At 35.2% G+C, this 25,923-nt stretch overlaps 1 protein-coding gene across 1 annotated transcript in view; it reads right to left on the bottom strand.

Annotated features, from left to right (window-relative positions):
• Positions 1-25,923, bottom strand: part of ADGB (androglobin) — a 168,768-nt gene that overhangs the window by 41,369 nt on the left and 101,476 nt on the right. The window contains exons 20-28 of the mRNA XM_063098032.1: positions 25,698-25,865; positions 21,923-22,058; positions 21,156-21,293; positions 19,142-19,235; positions 14,498-14,632; positions 13,818-13,971; positions 7,949-8,136; positions 2,928-3,112; positions 635-834 (exon numbers count right to left, since the gene is read on the bottom strand). Of these exons, the coding sequence (XP_062954102.1) occupies positions 635-834; positions 2,928-3,112; positions 7,949-8,136; positions 13,818-13,971; positions 14,498-14,632; positions 19,142-19,235; positions 21,156-21,293; positions 21,923-22,058; positions 25,698-25,865 (1,398 nt within the window). The remainder of the gene's footprint in view (positions 1-634; positions 835-2,927; positions 3,113-7,948; positions 8,137-13,817; positions 13,972-14,497; positions 14,633-19,141; positions 19,236-21,155; positions 21,294-21,922; positions 22,059-25,697; positions 25,866-25,923) is intronic.

The raw sequence follows: 25,923 nt of genomic DNA, 5'->3' as shown, positions 1-25,923 counted from the left end.
TTTTTATTATTAAACTTCCCATGGCATTTTGTTTAAAAGTATCACTTTTGGATTATTTACAGGTGTATCTTATTTTTTATATAACTTTAAATTTTTAAATTTATAATTGGTTCATTTAACCTGTTTGGGTTTATTATAATGCTATCATATTAGGACTTATTTTTGGTATTTTTGGTACCTTACTTTCTTTTGAATTTCTTTTACATTTTTTTCTTCTTTTTTGGGGGGGTTGCCAATGGTTAGTTCATGTTTTCTTCTGGTGCTTTATAATATATGCATTGTCCTTTTTCCCTTTAGCTTTAAGAACATATGAACCAGTTTTTTTTAATTAATATGTGACCTTTATTATGTGACCTTCAAAGTTGATTAAACTCTTGTAACACTTATGACTAACTTATATGATAATTACATCTACATTATAGGGTTAGTGTACAGATTAAATTTACCATGTATTTAAAGACCTGGCACAGTGAGACTATTCAGTAAAGTCTTATTCAATTCTGGTTATACACTGGTGGCACTGCATATAGAAAGCATTATACATTGACAACTTTTAGGAAGAGAATTGTTTTATTCTATGCTAGATTTTTTAGGAGCAATTCAATTAAATAATTCTTTTTTAATGTAAATATACCTGCTGTGGCATGCTAGAACTTTCTTCTATAGTAGTAGGCACACTGACAGTTTCCTCCTCCAAAAGAGATAGACCAGTGTCTTGTACTGAACTTCCAGGTTTACCTCTATTGGATTTCTGACTTCCCTGGGTAAATTTCTTCTTACTATACACTTCTTGCTCTTTCTTAGATGCAGCATGAGATAGAACTTGCTTGCTAGCTGAGTAAGAGAAACATTAAATTAAAATATGTGATATGCATAGTTATTATTGACTAAATTATTTAGAATTCTTTATAAAGCACTCAAAAAATAGGTCAATACCTTTTGTTTTAATGAGATAAAACCCAGCATCACTGTCTTCTTGGAAATATTCTGGTGTTAAAGATACCTACTATAATAGTATTTGACCTAAATAAAGCAATGCACATTCTGAGCAACCACTCATTGTTAGAAGAATATACAATAATTCAACAATTTATCATTCATTTTGTGCCACTGAAATGACACTAAGCTAACACCACACACTCTCACTTTCTTAGTGTTTAACACTGTGTATGTATGTTATCACACTTATAAAAGACTTTCAGTTAAAATTTTAATCTCTAAATCTATTATTTTGTAATTGGCATATAAGTGCCATTGGAAGAGATAAAAATGGAAATGTATTAAATGTTATTAATTAATTCATCAAACATGTATTGAAGGAATATAAGTAAATGCCACAGGGAAATTCCAGTGCCAGCTATGACAGAATAACGATCCAATTTGGACATATTTTTTAACCATGAAAAATGATACAATTGGGCAAAATGTATAAAGCAACTGTTTTAAGTCATTTGGAAATATACAGCCCAGGATTGTAATCCTCGAGAGAAGGCAAGCATACAAGGTATTCTCTGCATTTTCCCAGAGTTCTGCCTGTGGCACAGGGAAGTACAGTCCAAACAGTGAAGAGCAGTGCTGCCAGATTCAGGAAACAGAGATTCGAGTTTGGAGCTCCTGAGACAAATTAAATTTGGAGGTAGGGTGCCAGAGCAGAGTATCTGAGCTCAAAGGAACTCAGAAATACACATAGCACACAAAAAAGTTTACAAAGAAAAAAACAAAAAGGAGGAAATGTAAGACATATAAAAACATGCTTGAACCTCGCTAAAGATAAGTGAAATATAGATTAATATTTTTAGCATTCAGATTGACAGAAGTCAAGAAATACAGCTTAGTCTGTCAATCAGGGGAGTATGGATAAAAGAGGATAAATTTATACAAACTCAATGGAGGGCAATTTTTCAATGTGCAGCAAAATTAAAACTGCATGCACACACACATGTAACAAGTCTGATAAAAACTTTGATGGTTTCTATAAACAACAACAAAAAATTGATAAGTTTTTATACCCATTCTATCTTAAAATTCTTAGCCATCAATAGAAAGAACTTTCTCAAATTTCATAAAGGCCAATTATTAGAAGCCAACAACAAACATAATACCTAATAGTAAATGCTATAAGCCTTCCTATTTAAGAAAAGGAAATACAGCATTATCTCTTTTATTTAGTATTCATTTGGAGAGTCCAATCAATGTCACAAAGAAAAAAAAAGGTAAAGTTTTAAGAAGAAATATAAATTGGAAAAATAGCTAAGATCCCACTTTTGTTTAAAATGTAAATGCAGAAATGGAGAATGAAGGCACAAAAGCTAAAATAGTAACAGTATTTTTTTTTCTGGGTAGCATGATTATAAAGGATTTCTTGTTCCCTTGTTTATAATTTTCCATTTTTTCAAATTTTCTGCATTGGTCATGTGTTATTTTTATAGAAAGAATCAAGTTACTGAAATAAACAAATAAATAATATACCTCAGAGTATCACTGTTAACCATTATTTCAGAAATAATCTATTTTATTTAGTAACTCATTGAGAATATTACATTGAGTAACAACCTTAAAGTTTCTGTTCATTTTAATAAGTAGAATATTTTCTAATAGTAATAAAGTGGGAATAAAAGAAAAGTAAAAAATTCTTTCAAAATAACAGAAATTCAACTTCTTATTAAGAAGACTCATGTAATAAGAAAATAAATTTTTTTCCAGGGTGAAAAGTTTGTAAAGGCAATGATAACAAATCTATCCATTTTCAGGCCCTAATATGACACACAAATGCAATAGTATCTTTTAATATTTTAGTATAATATCAAGTTTAACTGATTTAAGTGGTTACTTGTCATTTTCCCTTAAAGAAAACATATTTAAAATGTCACAAAAACATAAGCATCTATTTATGAATCCAAATACCCAATTCAAAAAGACACACTTACACTGGGAGCTCAAAGCTTTTTCATTCCCCAAGAAGTTAAATACTGGGATTAGAGCTTGGCCTTTTCCAATGGAGCTCACCATGATTTCTTCATTTTCTAGGACCTGCAGTTTGATGAATGCATCTGGTCTGGATGTGCGTACCTGTATTGTAACAGGATGTGGTAATGCAACTTTAACTGAATACCTAGAAAGAAAAGAAAATTAACTTTATCAGCAAGTATCAGAAAGTCTTTCCCTCAAGTCAGGAAAAGAAATGGTATAATTTTCTAATGTGATAATCTAAAAGTAAAACCACTTTATAAAGTCCACTAACATCCTGAAAATATTAGGGTTACTATAGACTTTGGCAAAGGATCACAACATAACACAATAAAACAAAATGAGTATAGGACTTTTGTTAACATCCAATTCCAAATAGGAAATGTAACTTTTTGTTTATATGATAAACAAGTCACTTATAAAACTTGACAGACCTAAAAGTCATTAACCTCTAATGGATCTGAAGACTTACTGCCTCACCAACCTTTTCCATTACACCCTTCTTTACAGTTGGACAAAGAGTGTAGCTGACTGATGCAGTACCCTTCAAAGCTTTACTGCTAATAGTGTTTTAACTGATTCACAAAAATATAGAGAAATGAAAAGTAGTACCCACTGCTTCCACCCTCACTCTTTACTGTGCAGTTTGGAAACCTCTCACAAAAAGACTGGAAATGCAGTTTAATACATGATTTCAAACTCCTCCTTCATTTATTTTTATACACACTTTATTTTTTTATTTATACATAGTGATGGGGTACAGAGTTGACTGTCAGTATTTGTGTATACTGTGTGATGATCGAATCAACATTATTAGCATTTTCACCATTACAAATAGTAATTACTTTTTGTGTCCCTTACCCAGTCACTCCCTATCTCCTCTCTCCCTTCCCCTTTCCCACTTCTAGTAACTCCTTCTCAAAGTTCAATTTACGGTCTTTCTCTTGTTCTTTGTTTCTTAGCTCCCACTTATGAGTAAAAGACGTGGTATTTCTCTTTCTGTGTCTGGCATATTTCACTTAACATAATTTTCTCTAAGTTAATCCATGTTGTTGTGAATGACAGAATTTCATTCTTTTTATGGCTGAGTAGTATTCAGTTGTGTATATGTGCCACATTTTCCTTATCCAGTGATGGAGTTTGGATGTGTTGTCCCCTCCAAAACTCATGTGGAAATTTGATTCCCAATGTGGCAGTGTTGGAAACTCATTGAGTCGTGGGGGTGGATCACTTATGAATGGATTAATGCTCTCCCTGGGGGAGGGGAGAGTAATAAGTGAGTTCTTGCTCTATAAGTTCCTTTGAGAGCTGATTGTTTAACAGATCGTGGCACCTCTTGCTTCCTCTCGCCATGTGATCTGCTTGTACCCTCTGGCTGCCTGACACTTTCTGCCAGGAGTAGGAACAGCCCTAAGCCCGTGCCAGATGCAGCTGACCCGGAGTCGGAAGCCAAATAAACTTCTCTTCTTTATAAATCACCCAGTTTCAGGTATTCTGTTATAAGCAACACAAACAGACTAAAATATCCAGTCATCTGCCAATGGACATTTATGTTTTTTTCCACATCTTGGCTATTATAAATAGAGCTGTGATGAACATGGGAGTGCAGGTATCCCTTCGACACCATGATTTCTATTCCTTTGGGTATATACCCGGAAGTGGGATTGCTGTCATTTGGTAGTTCTGTCTGTAGTTGTTTGAGAAACCTCCATCCTGTTTTCCATAATAGCTGTACTAATTTACAGCCCCACCAACAGTGTAGAAGAGTTCCCTTTTCTCTACAATTTTACCAGCATTTGTTATTCTCTGTCTTTTGATAATAGCCAGTCTGACTGGGGTGAAATATCTCAATGTGATTGTGATTTGTATTTCCCTGATGATTAGCGATCTTGAGCAATTGAGCATTTTTTTCATGTACCTGTTGGCCATTTGCATATCTTCCTTTGAAAAATGTCTGTTCAGCTCCTTTGCCCATTTCTTTAATTGGATTATTTGTTTTGTTATTGCGAAGTTCTTTGAGTTCCTTGTATATTCTCGATATTAATCCCATGTCAGATGTATAGTTTGCAAATATTTTCTCCCATTCAGCAGGCTGACTTTTCACTCTGTTGATTGTTTCCTTTGCTGGCAGAAGTTTTCTAGTTTGATTCAATCCCATTAGTTTATTTTTTCTTTTTTTGCTTCTGCTTTTAGGGTCTTATTCATAAAGGCTTTGCCCAGTCCTACATTCTAAATTGTTTCCCCTATGTTTTATTCTAGGAGTTTTATAGTTCCTGGTTTTATACTTAAGTCTTTAATCCATTTTGAGTTGATTTTGGTATATGATGAGAGGTGTAGGTCTCATTTCTTTCATCTATACATGGATCTCCAGTTTTCCCAACACCATTTACTGAAGAGGCTGTCTTTTCCCCAATGTATGTTCTTGGCACTTTTGTCAAAGATCAGTTAATTGCATCCCTTCATGAAAAAGATGCTGAACAAATTAGGTATAGAAGGAAAATAAAAGCCATATATGACAATTCCACCACCAACATCATCCTGATTGGGGAAAATCTGAAAACTGTTCCTTTAAGAACAGGAACAAGACAAGGATTACTCACTCACACCACTCCTATTCAACAGAGTATCGGAAGTATCAGCCAGAGCAATCAGGCCAGAGAAAGGAATAAAGGGCATCCAGACTGGAAAAGATGAAGTCAAACTGTCCTTGTTTGCAGATGACATGATCTTATGTTTAGGAAAACATAAGGACTACCGAGAAACTCTTAGAGCTCATTAACAATTTCAGTAATGTTGTAGGATACATAATTAATGCCCCCAAATCAGTAGTGTTTATATTCTCCAGTAACGAACTAGCAGAAAATTAAATCAAGAAAGTAAGCCCATTTACAATAGCGCCCCCAAAATAAAATATCTAGTAATCAATTTAACTGAGGAAGTGAAAGATCTTTACAAAAAGAACTACAAATCACTATGGAAAGAAATTAAAGAAGACACAAAAAGGTGGAAAGACATTCCACACACTTCGATTGGAAGAAACAACATTGTGAAAATGTCCATAGTACCTAAAGCTATCTACGGATTCAATGCAATCCCCATCAAAATACCAATGACATACTTCACACAAATGGAAAAAAAAAAATCCTAATGCTCATATGGAACAACAAAAATCTCTGAATAGCCAAAGCAATCCTTTGCAAAATAATAAAGCTGAAGGCATTACACTACCCACCTTCAAATTATGCTGCCAAGCTATGGTAACCAAAATAGCGTGGTATTAAATAAAAATACACACTCAGACCCATGGAATAGAATAGAGAACCCAGAAATCAACCCAAAGACTTATAGCCAACTGATCTTAGACAAAGGCAACATGAATACACATTGGGGAAAAGCCTGCCTCTTCAGCAAATAGAAAAATTGGACACCCATATGCAGAAGAATGAATCTAGACCTCCACCTCTCACCATATACCAAAATCAACTCAAAATGAATTAAAGACTTAAGACCTGGAACTATAAAACCACTGAAGGAAAACATAGGGGAAACACTTCAGGAAATAGGACTGGGCAAAGACTTTATGAATAAGACCCCAAAAGCACAAACAACAAAAGAAAAAATAAATAAATGAGATTATGTCAAACTAAAAAGCTTCTGCACAGCAAAGGAAACAATGCACAGAGTGAAAAGAAAACCTACAGAATGGGATAAAATATTTGCAAACTATACATCTGACAAAATGATTAATATCCAGATTATACGAGGAACTCAAACAACTACATGGTAAAAAAATCAAATGATCCAATTAAAGAAATGTGCAAAGGAGCTGAACAGACATTTTTCAATGGGTGATATACAAATGGCTAACAGGTACATGGAAAAATGCTCAATATCACTAATCATCAGGGAAATGCAGATCAAAACCATATTGAGATATCATCTCACCCCAGTTAGACTGGCTATTATCAAAAAGACTGAGAATAACGAATGCTGGTGAGGATGTGCAGAAAAGGGAACTCTTCTACACTATTGGTGGGGCAATAAATTAATATAGTCATTATGAAAAACAGTATGGAGGTTTCTCAAAAATCTACAGATAGATCTACCGTATGATCCAGCAATCCAGCTTCTGGGTATATACCCAAAGGAATGGAAATCATCATGTCAAACAAATACCTGCCCGTGGCGCACTCGGGAGAGTGGGGTGCTGGGAGCGTGCGACGCTCCCACTGCGGGTTTGGATCCTATATAGGAATGGCCGGTGCGCTCACTGGCTGAGTGCCGGTCACGAAAAAGACAAAAAAAAAAAAAAAAAATGTGTTTTAGAAAGGTAATTACTGTGGTAATAAAGGTTGGGTATGTCAATGATAAAGGGAAAAGAGGGAGAAAAGAAAGAAAGAGAGAGAGAGAGAAATAGTAGAGTTTTAAAAAGGGACTATAATGGAACCATGGATTCCAGAAATGCAACAATTTTGTAGACTAAAGATAATGACAGCCTGAAGCAGCACAAGCATAGAGAGGAGGGCTTGGAAAGGAAAAGTATATCAGACTTAGAACAAACAGGACTGATTAATGAAAGAGAGCAGAGTCCCTGATTAGGCTATACAAGGAGAGTACAGTGTATAGATGAGCATAAAAAGAAGGATGAGTTGGCAGATAAAGAGAAGCCCCCACAATAGACTAGTCAGAGATAGAGCAGAAAAAGGAGAAAGTCATAAGAGGAAGACGTGTCATGAAGAATGTTTAATAAAAGTCAAGTAAGATGAAGACTAAGAAAATATCACTACCATTAAATGCAACCATATAGGTTTGATTCTATATAATACACACATCATCATATTACTCTGAATTAATTGTTTCCAAATGAGTGTAGAAGCTGAAATTCGAAAATGACTCAGGATTTTTCTGCAGGATTTATTTTTATCCTAAAATATGAATAGTTTAGAAAGAATGCACTTTCCCTTATGCCATATACTTATACCTGAATACAATTTTCTTATCATTAGGTATGTAGTAATCTCTTATTTCCTTTATGGCAAAGGCATTCCATGGAGCATCTCGAGAGAGGCATGGCAGTGGAGTGTAAGGACCAATGAGGCGCAGTTTCCATCGTGAAGCTGACAGATACGTGTCACCAGTAAATGCTTCGGCCACAAATGTGTATCCCTTCTATAAGAAAGAGCAATTACACAGAAGTGAGTCGCACTGCTACTAGTCTCTCAAATGTACAATATAGGATATAGGATTAAATGCTTTAGTATCTTGATATACATATAGATCTCCAAATCTCTTAATAAAAGTAGAGTTGCTAGCATTATGTTTTGAAATGCCTCTTAGAAAGCATCATCTTATGTTTCCAGGAAAATGACTGACTATAACATCTTTCTTTGTGTGGTTCTTTAACTATACAATAAAGTGCTTAACTGTAGTAGATATTGACTATGTTTTCTTCTAATTAGGCATTCTTCTGATGCCTCCTAAGGCAAGTTTTTATCACTGCATATCCTAGAGTAGACCAATAGCTTCTTATTTGATTTTTCTGTCTCCCATATTCATCTTTCTGAAATACTGAAGTGAGGAAAGCAAAAGACTTTATAGAAATGTGGTTTCCTTGGGGTGACAGGTAAAGCTATTGAATTAACAACTGATCTGATTCCACAAAACCCAGATGTGTGTCTGGAGATGAGCTCTTTAGGTTGCAGAAAAGAGGCAGCTGGAGAATCTGAGAAAGTAACTACTTCAGGGTGGGTAATAGTTTGGTTCAACATAATTGGATATCTGACCAGGAAGTCAGTGAAGCATGAGCATGATATTTTAACAACATCCAAAGGTTCAAAATAATTCTGAGTTTATAATTCCAGATGCTCCTAATAAGAAATAAAAAGATAGATTTGTTTTCCAGTTGTTCTCTGTTGCAGAGGAAGCTCTTTGATGTGTTTAGATTTCCAGAAACAAAAATTAGATATATACAAGCCAGAATGAAAACATAAAATTTCAATAGACATCTAGGCATATTAACCAGAATTCCAATACCCATAATGAGATGAGAATTGCAACACCAGTATGGACCTTTAGACATTATGTTTGGGGCAAGTAAAAAAGGAAGATAAATTGTTTATGCTAAAGCATTTTTATTTGCAAACTATAATGCATGGATTTATCACTATTTTCATTATTATTTGATATTATAGAACTAATGCATTAAAGAAGCAAAACAAAATTGCGTGACTCTTGTTTTGTATCTGTCCAGACTCAGAGAATAATTTTAAGAGGAAAAAGAGTTACCAAATGGTAGGATAGATATCAGTACGTGAAAACCTAAAGCTAAACCAGGGATAGAATTATAAGACAGGACCCGGCTATTCTAACTGGATTCAGGACTCTCAGAGCAAAAGAGCTAGAAAATAGAGTACCTAGTACTGAGAAATCTCATACATGAATATTCTGAACTACAATGCATGGCCTTTCAGGAATTATTTAAAAAATAGAGCAAAACATTCTGATTTTTCAAATTCCAGAAGAGTATGTACTCTGCAAACCAGGGACTAATAAGTTTAATAACATTCCTTACCAAGGTAGATCATAAAAAGGATGCCTTGTGAGAGCTCAAGGAAGCAAAAAAAGATTCTTAAAAGCCAGTGTGAGCTTATAGGAAACAAGTACTTCACTTCCTTTTTGATAAGATTAGAAGACACAAAATCAGGTAAATGTTGCAGACTTGCTGTTTATGGATTTCAGAAAGGCATATGTCAAGGCCTCTGGTGAATTTCATATAGGCTAGTATGTCCTTGATGAGCCTGCCAGGCAGAGGCAACCATAAAATTCCCACCTAAGGTTACCAGTTCCATAACTGTTCATTAGAGTTTTAGACATTATCTATCTAGCCAAAGATGTTCAGTTGTCTCTTGAGACCACCTCTGGAATATGAGGGTGGGACCATATCAAGAGAGTTCATAAGGGCTATGCCAAATTATGTAAGCACAGAGGTAAAGAGAAGAGGTCTGAAGGCAAGTTTATAACTGAAGAGCAAGTGCTTCTCTATGGTGTTTAACTCGGGTATTCTGCTGTAGGGAGGTAAAGTTTATAGATAAATTTCATAATATTGTAATTTTTAATAAAATGTCACTTATTAGGACATGGGAGATTAAGTATAGAGAAAAAGGAAATTGTATGGTCAAATAAAGTTTGCAGACAAATGTTTCATATATTGAAACAGACTTTTATTAGCAAATTGTTCTGTTTTTAAGTGAAATGCACTTTCAAAAGCAATTAAGAAAAATAATAAATATAAATATAAATAAAAATAACATATTGGTGCATTGACATTAATCAAGTGAATTAAAAAAATATGTTTGTTATACATTATACGTTCCAAATATAGGTAACTGCACACAAAAAATTAATGTTTTCCAGATTCTCTCATTAAATGTAACTGTGAAACTTGCCACATTTAATACAAAGTAAAAATAATTTAAGCCCATGTTATAATTTGATAATGTCTTTAAATTTAGTAAAATGTGACTGCAATATCTAGAAAATTTATCTCATGAAAAATAAGAGAAAAAAATGCTAAGAGTTTAATGAAACACACAAATTTTTAACATTATAATAATATATCAATAAAATAGTTTCAAAAATAGTAGCATATATATGTGTATATGTATCAATTGGATTAAATGATTTCACCAATAATTTAATTGCCCTGATTTTTAAAAACTTTCCTAAAATTCCTAAAACAGTTCAAAAGAGCTATTAGGGTTTTTATGGAGTAAATGCATTTTTAACTTACCCTTTATTTCTGTAACACCAGCATTCTTTAGATAGGTAAGTCTTAATTTACACAAAATAATGTGTAGAAAAATAATAAGTATAAATAAAATAAAATAAGCTGAAATGAACCTCAGATGTCAAGTACAGCCACAACACTAAAAGAAATATGAAGAGGTTCAAAGCCATAAACTTAAAAAATGCAAGATCAGGCAGTCCCTTCCCCAGTGAATAGGCTTGGTGCCTTTGTCAAAGATCAGATGGCAGTAAGTGTGTGGGTTGATTTCTGGATTCTCTATTCTATTCCATTGGTCAGTGTGTCTGTTTTTATGCCAGTACCATACTGTTTTGGTTATTATAGCTTTGTAGTATAGCTTAAAGTCAGGTAGTGTTATGCCTCCAGCTTTATTTTTTTTGCTCAGCATTGCTTTGGCTATTCGTGGTCTTTTATTGTTCCATATAAATGTCTGAATAGTTTTTTCCATTTCTGAGAAAAATGTCTTTGGAATTTTGATGGGGATTGCATTGAATTTGTATATCACTTTGGGTAGTATGGACATTTTCACTATGTTGATTCTTCCAATCCAAGAGCATGGAATATCTTTCCATCTTCTTGTATCCTCTCTAATTTCTCTCAGCAGTGGTTTGTAGTTCTCATTATAGAGATTTTTCACCTCCTTGGTTAACTCAATTCCTAAGTATTTTATTTTTTTGGTGGCTATTGTAAATGGGCAGGCTTTCTTGATTTCTCCTTCTGCATGTTCACTATTGGAGAAAAGAAATGCTACTGATTTTTGTGTGTTGATTTTGTATCCTGCTACTGTGCTGAAATCATTTATCAATTCCAACAGTTTTTTTGTAGAGGTTTTAGGCTGTTCGATATATAGGATCATGTCATCTGCAAACAGGGACAGTTTGACTTCATCTTTTCCAATCTGGATGCCCTTTATTTCCTTCTCTTCTCTGATTGCTCTGGCTAGTACTTCCAACACTATGTTGAATAGGAGTGGTGAGAGTGGGCATCCTTGTCTAGTGCCTGTTCTTAAAGGAAAAGCTTTCAGCTTTTCCCCATTCAGGATGATATTCAGTGGGTTTGTCATATATGGCTTTAATTATGTTGAGATACTTTCCCTCTATACCTAACTTCAGCAAGTGGTGCTGGGATAACTGGATATCGATATGCAGGAGAATGAAACTAGATCCATACCTCTCACCGTATACTAAAATCAACTCAAAATGGATTAAGGATTTAAATATACACCCTGAGACAATAAAACTTCTTAAAGAAAACATAGGGGAAACACTTCAGGAAATAGGACTGGGCACAGACTTCATGAATACGACCCCAAAAGCACGGGCAACCAAAGGAAAAATAAACAAATGGGATTATATCAAACTAAAAAGCTTCTGCACAGCAAAAGAAACAATTAAAAGAGTTAAAAGACAACCAACAGAGTGGGAGAAAATATTTGCAAAATATACATCTGACAAAGGATTAATATCCAGAATATATAAGGAACTCAAACAACTTTACAAGAAGAAAACAAGCAACCCAATTAAAAAATGGGCAAAAGAGCTAAGTAGGCATTTCTCTAAGGAAGATATCCAAATGGCCAACAGACATATGAAAAAATGCTCAACATCACTCAGCATCCGGGAAATGCAAATCAAAACCACATTGAGATACCATCTAACCCCAGTTAGGATGGCTAAAATCCAAAAGACTATGAACGATAAATGCTGGCGAGGCTGCGGAGAAAAAGGAACTCTCATACATTGTTGGTGGGACTGCAAAATGGTGCAGCCTCTATGGAAAATGGTATGGAGGTTCCTTAAACAATTGCAAATAGATCTACCATACGACCCAGCCATCCCACTGTTGGGAATATACCCAGAGGAATGGAAGTCATCAAGTCGAAGGTATACCTGTTCCCCAATGTTCATCGCAGCACTCTTTACAATAGCCAAGAGTTGGAACCAGCCCAAATGCCCATCATCAGATGAGTGGATACGGAAAATGTGGTACATCTACACAATGGAATACTACTCAGCTATAAAAACGAATGAAATACTGCCATTTGCAACAACATGGATGGACCTCGAGAGAATTATATTAAGTGAAACAAGTCAGGCAGAGAAAGAGAAATACCACATGTTCTCACTTATTGGTGGGAGCTAAAAATTAATATATAAATTCACACACACACATACACACACAAACCGGGGGGGGGGGGGGGAAGAAGATATAACAACCACAATTATTTGAAGTTGATACAACAAACAAACAGAAAGGACATGGTTGGGGGGGAGGGGGGGAGGGAGAAGGGAGGGAGGTTTTGGTGATGGGGAGCATTAATCAGCTACAATGTATATCGACAAAATAAAATTTAAAAAAAAATAAAAATAAAAAAAATAAAAAAACAACAAATAAAAAAAAAAAAAATGCAAGATCAGAGGTTAAACAGATCTCTTGGTTTCCAGTCCAGGTATACACTATCTTTTGTGATGATTCCCTCTTAGAGGAGATGACAGAAAACAGAAAGATGGGATTTAAATAGAGACGCAACATGGTTCGAGTGAAGGTCAGCGATCAGGCTCTGTCACTCAGCAAGAAGAACGTGCCAAATGCTTCTGGCCACTCATGGAACGTAGGTAGCCTGGAAAAGTCTATGGGGTGGTGGGTGGTGGGTGGTGGGTGACTGTGTAATCTCAATCTTCTGAAATATTCAGGAATAGAATAAAAACCCAGTGGGAAGCAAAGACAACCATTTGATTTGATTTAGGGAAAGGACTAAACGAGCTCTTTAAAACTATTTCTCTTTTAAGGGTCTGTATGATTTTATGATTTCAATACTTAGAATTTCTAATGCTTTCTTTTTGTCATATTTTCTTTAGGGAGAAGAAAAAGGAGGGCTGAGAGGTAAAGAATGTTCTAGCATTCACATGAACTATCTCCTGCTGTAAATGAGACCAGGGCCCTAGTCCTCTGTTAAACTTGTGCCTTTCTTTCTTCTGGACCCTCTACAAGCTGATGGCTTTTCACTGCCATTCTATCATATCAAAAAAATAAATTTTACACCTACCTTGTTCTTGGTATAAAGATAAGGCACCACTTTTTGGAACACCTTTGGCACCTGTTCCATGGTATCATTATTAATAACGTGCAGCATACACACTGGAAGTGTAGTATATACTTTGGGAACCAAAATCATATCTTGAGTAACCAAAAATGTTTCTCTGTAATCACAAAAGCATGAACGTTATCTTGACATGAATCTTAAAGAAAGTTTTAAATTAGGTTTAATGCCAAAAAATTAAAAAAATCTAAAGTTTCAAATAATGACAAGGTATGCATGTTATTTTTTTTAAAAACTGTTAATATGTTATTTTGTCATGTAAGTGCAAACTGTTAAGAAATTCCATTTTGTTAGTAATTTGTGACTTTTAACTAATATGCTATTGCTTAGAAATGGAAGGATCTCTTTCTATACTGAAAGCATATTAATTTGTTATATTATTTTTATCATATTCCTAAAAAGTTCCAATAATTACTTCATATTCTTCATATTTTAATAAAAAGAACAGATACAATTTTCTATAATATCTTACCATTTATAGTACGTGTGAAAGAATTAAGTAAGTTATGAAAGCAACCTAGAAGCTGATGTTTTTACTATCATAAATATCCATAGGGCTCTATAGATATAAAAATGTTGCATGCCATTGAAAGATTACATCATTTGCCCGTTAATGATAACCTGACCTGAATACTATGAACCAAGAATTTGGTGGCTGATCTTGATAGGTCACAGAATAGTCAGCAAAAGCAATCTTAGTTTCTTCATCTTGATAGCATGGATAAGATTCCATAGATTTGCACTTGCTTTTAAACATTAGCCTAGAAATGTAAAAATAGGGTTTATTTTAAAAGTGGTTTTTGCCATTGATACATAACTTTATTTTACTCACTAAAAAAGAAATAAGCCAAAAAAAGAAAGAAAAAAGCATAAAATATTGAGAACCACTGCTTGTTGGACTGAGCTCTTGATCAAAGAGGGTGGGAGTGTGGCCCATGGTACATGGTGCCGTGGTAGAGGGTCCCATTCCAAGTCAGCCTTAAACCATGTCTCTCAAGGGTGCTCAAGGTTATCTGAAGTCAGAGGAGAGTGTAATTTATGACTGAGGTAGTAATCAAAGTTTATAGGTGGAAAATCAGAACCAAAATTGGATCTGGCCTTAGTAGCACCTGGAATATACGGTCTGTCATACAATGTTTCAGATATTAGGTGGGATGAAAGCCATTATGGCCGTAGAAAGTGTTTCTCTATTAGAGGTCTAAACAGAGCTAGAGGTGTTTTTCGGCTTCCAGAAGACAGATGTTTTCACTGATTGTCAGTGGGAAGCAAAGCCATGGAGGTCCTCATGGGGAGGACAGAATTCACATGCTCCATTCGATCATTAGTGTGGTGGTGGAGGAAATTAACAGGGTCATACGTGGAGGGGTTTCAAAATGGTGACAAGAACAAAGAGTAAGGTGACCATATATCCTGGTATGACTGAAGCAGTAGGGGTTTATGCTTATGGTCATGGCTTAATTATTAACAGTTCTCCATCTCTCTTTCTCAAATTGTCCTGGTTTGGATGATTAAAAAAAAAAAAAAATGATCATCCTAACTGGGAACTAAAATTTGGTGGTCAATCATTTTCCAGCAGAGCACCACTGGAAAGCACATGGGAGCTGGCCTAATCTAAACATGACACATATAGGGAATTCACCACCACCATCCTAAAATAAGGGTCAAATTTACAATTTTTGCAGACTGTCACTGTCCCCCTCAAACATTCTACCCTTTTTTATCAGCACCGCACTCTACCGAGTGAGCCACGGGCCGGCCTATTCTACCCTTTTTTATAAACATCAGGAAATTTTAATAAGCACAGGGTCATCAAAATCCTCATATATTATGTGGAATATCTTGAATGACCCAGAGAGACATCCCTGACAGAGTTGGAAAATTTAGTCTTAATTAAGATTTAATCTTAATTTAGTCAGAGTTAGTCTGATCTGACTCCCTAACATGGGTTCTCAACTTTTTAGCATAGCATTTACATGAAAATTAGGCGTAGGACCTGACCCCGAGATCTTCCTGTGGTAGGCCCCACAATGGAGGAGCAAATTGTATAAGAGAGTTTGTGCTCTGTGTATACATCCATACAATTGGACTGAATCTTAAGACTAAATTTTAATTGGACAGAGAGAAAGTTAACTTGGTATACTCAGTCTTCCACAAAGTAGACTTGGGGAAGTTCTGCCCCTTAAGAGTTTAGAATGCAAGGCTAGGCTTCAGGACCTCAAAGTTCTACATGCAGTAGTAATGACAGTACCAGTATTTATCATAGCCAGTGTTCTGTAGTGGTCCAATCTGTAGCATTGTGCCAAGTACCATTCCTGTGTTACCTTAATTTATCTTTACAGCTTTTCTAAGGAATAGTACTATAAGGTGGACATTATTATCCCTATATTACAGATTTAAAAAAAAAAATTTAGAGAGGATTAAAAAACGTACTCTGGGTCACACATCTGGTAATTAGTACAGCTGAGATTAATTAGCATTTGGTCTTATGCCAAAAGCTGTGCTCTGAACGGTATAATTAATTCCTGCTGGGATAAGGTAGCTTTGGATGCTCCTAGCATGTGAGCTTAAATAACAGTCAGACATGCTGGTTTTATCTGTTCAGCGGGTTTGGGTATAGAACTTGAACTACTGAAAGAGCATGGCCTCTGTATTGTACATTAGCTGAGATTCTGGGAAATGCTCTTGACCATGGCGGGAAGATCACAAGGAGAGGGACTCCAGCCCCCCGAAGTGTTATGATTGTATTCCAAATACACCTCCGTGGTGAAGTGATCTGACTCCCTAATAGGAGAGCTCACTTTTTAGCACATCATTTATATGAAAATTAGGTGTAGGATCTGACCTAGAGATCTTCCCATAACAGACACCACAAGAGATAGGTGTCATAAGGGGGCTTATGCTCTGTGTGTTTCCATCCAATTGGAATTTTAGGTAAAAGTATACCCAATTAAGGGTTCTGTAGCAAAAACGAATCAAGCTGGAGTGATCAGGCAATAACAGTATCTGTGGGCCAGGATTAGGTTGAGGACAGGGAGGCTCTCACTCTCAGAGTTGGGCAAGTGCAGAGTTGGACTCTGTCTTTAGCTAAAATTCTGATATTTGGTTCATTGTGAATTTATTCATTAATTTTAGGCTATTTCACATTTTATATATTTTTATATAGAATGCTCTATTTGTCTCTTGCTTATAAATAGAAATGCAATTATTATTTTATATTGGCTCTGTATCCAGCACTTTTTCTTGATTCTTTTATTAATTTTCATAGTTTTTATTTAGAATTTTTGGTATTTCCTATGTCTACAATCATATCATTTGTTAACAGTGGAATTTTTATTTCTTCCCTTCTCTAATGGCTTTTATTTTGCTTTATTGCCTGTTTTCCCTTCTTAGGATTTCAGTATGATCTTGAGTAGAAGGCGTTGGACAGGCATCTTTGTCTCACTCCTAAACTCAAGAAAAAGCTTTCAAAAATTTCACCACCAATCATGTTTGCAGTAGGTTCTTTTCAAAAAAGAAAAAAAGAAAGAAAAAAGAAAACATACTAGCTACCCTAACATATTAAGGAGAGTGTTCTCTAATCCTAGTGGTAAGAGATTTTTAAAATTTGAATGTGTTTTAAATTTTGTCAAATGCTTTTTCTGAACCTATCCAAATGACTGTCTTGTCCTTTTCTCCTGTCAATGTGCTAAATTAAAATTACCAACTTTCTAATATTAAATCACCATTGCACATCTGGGGGTTGGGAAGACCCACTTAGTTATGAGATTTATCATCTTCAGATAATTCTGATTTTGATTTGTTAATATTTTATTACATATTTTTTGCATCTATGTTCAAGAGGGTGATTTATTTGCAATTTCATTTCTTGTACTTTCCTTGTTGAGTTTTTGTATCAAGATTGTGAGTTAGGAAACATTTCCTCTTTTTCTATTCTCTGGGAGATGTATAAGATTAATCTTATTTCTTATTAAATTCAGTAGTTAAGCCATATTGTATAATGTCAGAGAATAAATCAAGCAGCCTTGCCCTATTAAAGTCTCATCTAAGTTATTGCTTTCACCACTTCTGCTAATAATGCTAGAATCTTAGAATGTTTTACAACGTTTTACCCAACTCCGGAATTTTGTGTTACTGCTGTCAGGAATTTACTCCTACGTATGCTATTAGTCTCATTGTCCTTTGAAGATAATATATCTTATTTCTCTGTTTGCTTTAAGGCTTGTCTTTTGGTCTGATTTTCAACAGTTTAACTGTGATGAGTCTAGGCGTGGTTTTCTTTGTGTCTTTCCTGACTGTAGTCAGCAGCAAAACATGGGTTGATGCCTTTTTATCAGTGTTGGAGAGTTCTTGGCTATTTTCTTTTTATATTCTGGAACTCCAATCATATATATGCTAGTCTTTCTAAGCATATTCGACACGTCCCTTATTTCCCACTCATTTCCTCTTATGCTTCAGTTGGGATTTTTTTGTTGTTGACTTATTTCTTAGTTTACTAATCTCTTCTATTTTGAATAATCTGCTATTAAACACATTCATTAGTTCTTAATTTCAGGTACCAAAATGTTTATTTATGTAGTTTCCATTTGAATGTGTTGTGCTAATTAAATTCTCAAGCTTTTTATCTGTTTTATTTTATTTTATTTTTATTCTTTATTTTCTAGGGCATTTCTATAATAGTTACCTTTGGAAGTTTTTGTTTTTTTCTTTTTTTGGATCATCAGAGGGTCTGCTTCTTTCAAAATTATATATATACAATTATATATAATATATAAATATAAAATTTATATATAACATAAGAATATATAAAATTTTCTCTTGGTTTGGTTCAGATCATTCTCTCCTGGTCATGGTTTGAGGCTAGAATGCAGTTTCTGTAAAGTTCAACCTACTTCTGATTTGTCCCTATTTAGAGAATGTTGTTCTCCAGGGATTTCACCTGACTATTTGTTTACTGGGGTCCCATCTCCAATCAGGTCCTAAACTCTAACTTTTGACTTCTCAGCAGCATAAGATTTCAGGAAACTTTGTTCTGCTTTTCAGAGGTTTTCTGCTTAGAATTTTAGTTATGTGCCATTAAGACATAAACAAAAAATAGCAAGAACCATAGATATTTTACCATCATTTCAGGTAAAATACTGTGGAAGTTCAGAAGCAATGGTGTGTTTCTGGTAGCAGTGATTAGAGAAAAATCAATAAATATGGTAGCATTTGAACTGGACCTTGAAGGGTAACAATATACTACAATAAGAATCATCATTGCACTGCCTTACCTTAAGAGAGAAAGTGCATATTGTTCTATATTCAGTTCCAACATAGCCCAAACTTTTTGAAGAGTATCTGCAACACTGATATTTTCTTTTGTGTCTAAAAAAAATAATAATGCATAGCAATATTAAAGCTGTGAGATGCCAGAGAGATCTTCTTATCCAAAGCCTTCATTGTACATTGAGGAACTTGAAACTCACAAGTAACATGGTACATAAAGCTGTAGGCTTTATTTACAGAAAAGTCATGTTTAAAATATAAAGCTATAAACCTGTAGCAGAGAGCTCTGCTTACCATATTATGCCATTTCCCTTCACCTTTAGTTAGAAATTATAAAATGATCTTTGATATAATTTAAGGTACTCATCAAAGAGTTTACTTAAGGACATCGTCCATCACTCCCAAAATTCCTTATGAAAGGTCTTATCTCAGAAAAATTAATCCATCCAATTGTTATAAAGAACCATGGCTAACAGGATCCCACTAAAGCCCAATCTACTGCCTTATCCACAAATAACTCAGAAATAGATGATTTGGCAGGAAAAATGCAAACCCATATTAAGCACCTCAAATTTAACATGTCGGAAACTGACATTATTTTTCTAATTTCTTGATTTCTTCATAGTACTTACCAGTCTCTGAAACGGATATCTTAATATATTTATTTGTCTAGTGTATGCTTTCCCCAACTAGAACATAAGATTCATCAGAGCAGAAACCTTGTCTGTTTTATTGACTTCTACAAGGCCAGAATCTAGAACAGTGCTTTTGCATACAAGAGTTATTCAATAGGTGTGTGTTGAGTGAAAGAAATGCAAATTCTATTAAGTATATTAAATTGCTCAAGTGTTTCAGTCTCTTAAAAGGAAAATTAAATCACTGTATGAATATAATTTTACAACATATATGAACAAAAAGCATATTTTATCATACATTCTGTTTTATAAATGCATACTTTTTTTGTAATAGAAGAAAACATTAAAATCAGGCAACTGTAATATTTTTCTATCACAGAACAATGCCACATAGTTTCTTTTACCTTGTCTATCCATAATTTTTACTGCTTAGATGAACATTTTCACTATTATCATTAAATGTTTCAAATTGAGATGTTTTTACAAAAAAAAAGGTTTCAATATATATTCAAAAGAATTCTATTGAAGGTAAGCCTTTTCTTATCAAATGTCAACGAAAATTGCAGAATGAAAATAATTGAATTTAATTTCTGTATCTGCTATGTTTTACTTTAAGCTGGTAAAATAGACCTTTTTCACAAAAATATTTTATTTTATATACAAAATATATTCGATTAAAGAAATCTAAGAACACACTTAAAATGCATTTTCCGCCTTATAAATATATGTTACCATACATATATATGGAGACTTCTGTTTTATTTATTTATTAATTCATTCATTCATTTATTTGACAAATGGTCTAGAAATGTAAAAATATTTATGACTTGGCTGAAGTTAACTGATGCAGCATATTGCTAGGCACTGGGGATATGCAGAGAAAAAGACCAATTCCCTGTTTTAAAAGAACTCAGAAAAGATTGGGAAAACTCATTCACTCATTTAACCATTCATTCTTTCAGCAAGTATTTTTGTGTGTGTGTGTGTGTGTGACCGGTAAGGGAATCGTAACCCTTAGCTTGGTGTCGCCTGCACCGCGCTCAGCCAGTGAGCGCACCGGCCATCCCTATATAGGATTCGAACCTGCAGCCTCGGTGCTCCCGGCGCCGCTGCACTCCCAGCGCCGCACTCAGCCGAGTGAGCCACGGGGTCAGCCCAGCAAGTATTTATTGTGTGCTTTCTATATGCCAGGCACTGTACTAAATTGTGGGAACAAGAGAATGAGTGTATTGACATGCTTCCTGACTCAAGAAACTTCAATATTTATAGGATTAAAATTAATTAGCTGCACCATAACTTAGGGTGATTCTAAAATTAACACACATAAACAAATATCCATTCTTACATACACAAGTTCATTTCATAAATGTCTGAAAAGTTATACCTGGTATTCTGGCTTTCATAAGTAATCTAACATAAGTCCCTTTCCACATGGCTTGAATTTTAATTGCTGCTGTTACTTCCTCAGGAGAATACTCTTTCTCACTTGCTGGTGAAGAATATTTAACGTCTACCCATTCCACTGAAAAGAAAAAGACAAATGTTGTGCTGAAAGTTACATTTTAGTCCCTTCACCAAGTTCAACGCCTTTAGCTACTAAAACCCTCTGACACTAAAATGACACAGTGATAGATTTATTATTATATTTAACCTTGCCCACTGTAGGTGGTCCATTTTAGAATGTAAAAGAGGGAAACAAACACACAAAGTAGTGACCTCTTAGTGAACTCGTATTGATTCCTCTCTGAAAATAGCCAGAAATTTCTCTCAAACATGAAAGGAAATGTTCACATGGTGGGAACAGAGCATGGGAAAGGGAGATCAGCAGGGTTTCCTGAGTTGCAGGATCTTTTCCAGAGTTCCTCAAATCATACCATGTAGATCAGTGACTTTCAAATTTTTAATTAGGAACAAATAAAATGAAAACTCTGGTTTTCCCTGGATGTGCATGTGGCAGGGACTTGGAGATTAGGGGATACTTGGCAGGTCTCTGGGACCCCTTCAACCTCCCAGAGCACAGCTGGGATTCCACGCTGTCCCCGCGGACCTGCTCTACCTACTCCACAAAAACTTTAAAGTGCACTTTTCTCAAATGATTTATCTATATAAGGCTAGGAATTCCCTGATCAAATATCTAAAATTAATCAGTACCTAAAGAAACCTCCTCTAAGGAGGAATCAAGTAACTCCACGTCCAAAACCAGAGAACGGAATGCAAATTTGAAGTTTGAAGGAGGTTTTGTTATTTGAACTTTTTTCATTAAACGCCATAAAGAAATATGAAAAACCTGAAAAAGATAAAATACATTTATATATTCTCTAAACCAAGAAAATACCATTACCTGACCAGAGAGGCTTTAAAATCTTTATATATTCTAAACACAAAAAGCAAAAAATAAAAACAAAAATAAAACATTTCTCAGATATATATATATATATATATATATATATATATATATATATATATATACCGTCTAACAGAAGATATTTCAAAGCATCACTCACCCAGTAAGAGATCAAAATTATCATTTGATTATTTCTAATTTAATAATATTTAATCACTACAACAATGTTGATAATATATATTCAATCAAAATACAGCATTAAACAGGTTGAGTAGATATAGAGTAACATAAAAAATATGATCCTTGTGCTTAAGCAAGTTAAAAATCAGATTACATCAATTCCAAGATGTCGTTCATTGTAATATGCACTATTATTTGATGTGATGAAAAATAAGAAAATATGTTACTTAGAGTTTTTATCACTTTCTTATCACTTCAGAGTACTTCATTTTGAAAAAGCTCTTTCAGATTTATTTAGACAAAGCTTTTTCATCCTATGTCACATAGCTCTGTAATTATCAGGGTATAAGATGGCAATGTTTTGCTACCAAAACAGCCCCCATTTTGTTACATGCACAGCAACCCCTTACATTCTAAATCATGGCTGATCACAACAGTCCCTTGCACAGAGTAATCTTGGTAGCAGGGATGGTGACTACCAGGATCAGTCGTCTAACCTGTCAGCAGAAACTGACGCTGATGCTTTGATATGATACCATCCTCTGAGGAGTCCAGCCAAACACCTGGTGGCAAGTTGATTTCAGTGGACTTCTAACCAGGTAGGTCAATGATTCATCCTTCCTAGAATTGACATCCACCTCAGATAGGAGTTTGCTTTCCCTGTCCTCAGTACCTCTGCCAGCATCATTATAAAATGTGATAGAAAATCTGATTTACAAACAGAGATCTAGCCTAACGTATCCTTGGACCAAAGGTTGTGACCTTTGAGAATTCAAGCACTGGGAATAGTCTGGGACCCACTAGTCCTAAGGTTTATTTTACTTACAATAAACCTAAACTATAACATATACCATAAATAGAATTGATAAATTACTGGTAGAGTGAAATGGCATACGAAAGACTCAGCTAAGAAGTCAGCCTGGAGATGGCACCCTGCAGTCTGGAAATATGCAGTATGGAAGTATGAACCAAAGACCTTATGTGGTGCTATGTCTGCAGAGCTAAAACATATAGGCCTGGGATTCAAAAGTTGCAAGGAGAATTGGCCTCTCTCCCCATCATTTGCAGTGACCCATTTGCAGAATCTGTGCTCTTTCCCACAACAAGGGGTTTGCTGGATTGGAGGGCTTAATTCCTGAGGGTGCGAGGCAGGGAATGCTTCTATCAGGGAATACTCTTACAGTGTGATTTAATGTACAATAGAGTCATATGACATATGCATGATTGTTTTGGGTTCTTCATCCTGGTGACCAAGCAGGAAAAAAATGAATTAATATAACAGGGTAGGGAAAGAAATCCCACTGATTGTCATGAGATACTAGGGTTCCTCCTACATCATCGGGAAAGGGAGAATTTTGTCTGGAACTGACTGGGAACTTCTTGGTGCTTCCACAGTGAGTGAATAATTGCAGCAACAATTACTGACAAATTAAACAAATAAGATGGCCTGATAAGAATAAGACAACCAAGATTTTGCACCCATCAGGGTTGAAGAGCTGAATCACTTACCAGCCAAGCAACTGGAAGCATTGGCTGGAAAAGAGGGAAATCTAGAACAAGTTGTAGAGGAGAGAGATGTTGAACGCCAGTTATGGCCTCAGAGTACAGCTTTCTCATCATATGCTGACTTTATTATTTATTTGTTTAATTTTAGAGCTTGTGACCAGTTACCGCCTTGTAGAATGGATGACAGAGTTTACTTAAGGATGGGGGCACTATCAGACTAGTTCTAAAGGTGAATCATGGCAAATATTTCTTGTATATTACTCAACACCTAGGTGAGTGGTTTTCAACTGGGGATGATTTGTTCCCAGATAGGGTTGCCAGATAAAACACATGACACTGTAAAGGCAAACACAAATTAAAAATAAGAGATTTAATCTTCCCTGTGGAACATAAGGGAAGAGACTGCCCCCACCTCTTTTCTTAGAGCACTTATTTTGGAAAATTTGTAATTATAATTCTTTCTCTCTCTCTTTTAAATGTATGTAAATCTTTTTAAAAGCTAAGTAAGCCTCTTGCCAGTTTTACAATCCAGGAATGTTTTTCTCAAGGTCCTGGGAACTATCTCCTTGAAATGTAATCATCAAAGAAAATAGAGCTTCTGTTTCCCATTTCTTCGGGAGGGTAGGAACCTAACTTCGGTGGGTGGGCAACTTGCTCCAAATTGCAAAACTAAATCTTGTCATACAGGTGTGAAAAGCTTATTTTTCCTTTGGATAAAGCTAATTACCAAACATAGACGGTCACTCCTAATGAGGAGCGAATTTAGGATGAACTATATGTGGCAAATGGTACTGTTGAGTCCTTTAAATTGAGGACTAGTTATTATGGATTTTGAGAGTGTGTATGTAACAGACTGTACCTGCTTGGCATTTTATGTAAAAGGGTGAGATTTTTTTCTGTCTTTGCTATCCCTCAGTGGATTGCCTGCAATGTACGTCGGATTCCTGCTTAATGCTGACTCAACAATAAAATTGTTTTCTTCTACTTTTGTAAAAAATTCTAGCTTATAAGGAGATTTTATTTTTAATTATATTTCCCCAACAACACCCAACGCTCAGTTAATTTTGGATAACAGATAAACTGAATTTTTAGTATAAGTTAGGTCTGAAATATTGCACATACTGTTTATTTACATGAAATTAAAATTTAACTGGGTGTCCTGTATTTCTATTTGATAAATCTGGCAAATGCTACTCCTCCCCACCAGGGGACATCTGGCAAGTATAAAGTCATTTTCAGTTGTCACAGTTGTATGCTACTTGTGTCTACAGGGTAGAGACCAGAGAGATGCTATTAAACATCTTACAGTCCATGGGACAGCCCTGTAACAAAAACTATCTGGCCTGGAATGTCAATAGTGTGATGGTTAAAAAAAACCCAAATGTAGGTCCACCTGATTTCAGTGCAGTAGTGGTGGAAAAGTCCATACACCCTATAAATTTCCCTCATCAAGGGGCTACCAGGAAGTCAGAGCCTCAAGGTTGTCTGCAAAACCAGCATGCTACTCAGCCCTAGCAGAAGCACAAGTCACATGTGTGAAGAAGTAAAAGCCCCTGAGGGCAACAATCTATCAGTGGCAGAAAGAGTTGGTGGATAAGTGCCACAAGCTCCCCATCCTTCAGGGGACCCCTTCTGAGGGATTTCCTGCACAGTTTATCAGGATCCTCTAGACAATTGAGCCCTGGTAATTATCACATCCTTTAACCAATTTCTTTCTCTTTTTCATTTCATTCTACCCACACCCTCATTTCTGCTTCCTAAAAATCACTTCCCAAATAAATGATCTACATCCAAAATATTTTCTCAGGCTCTGATTTTGGAGGTCCCCTAATATAAGATATTTCATGTCAAATAGAAAGTTTCCTCCTCTGAACATCACATCCAGAGCAAACTTACCCTGAAGTGCTGTGCTGTTAATTCTTTATTGTGGAAGGGGACAGGGTAGTGAGCTGTTTGCAGATCCTTCAGAGCTGCAGAAAGTTTACCTTTGTCTTTGAAATAAGCAATCACATTCCCAACAGCTTTCAGAATTGTCAGAGCCTGCTCTGTAAATCGGTAGCTCTCCTGTGAAGACAGAGCATAGCAGACGTCCTCCTTTGGGTGAAGTGTTATAAAGTTTACA

Source organism: Cynocephalus volans, chromosome 5 (genome assembly GCF_027409185.1).
Source record: "Cynocephalus volans isolate mCynVol1 chromosome 5, mCynVol1.pri, whole genome shotgun sequence".
Taxonomy (NCBI): Eukaryota; Metazoa; Chordata; class Mammalia; order Dermoptera; family Cynocephalidae; genus Cynocephalus; species Cynocephalus volans.
Note: the sequence above shows the minus strand (reverse complement) of the source record. Positions and strands in the feature narration are given on the sequence as shown.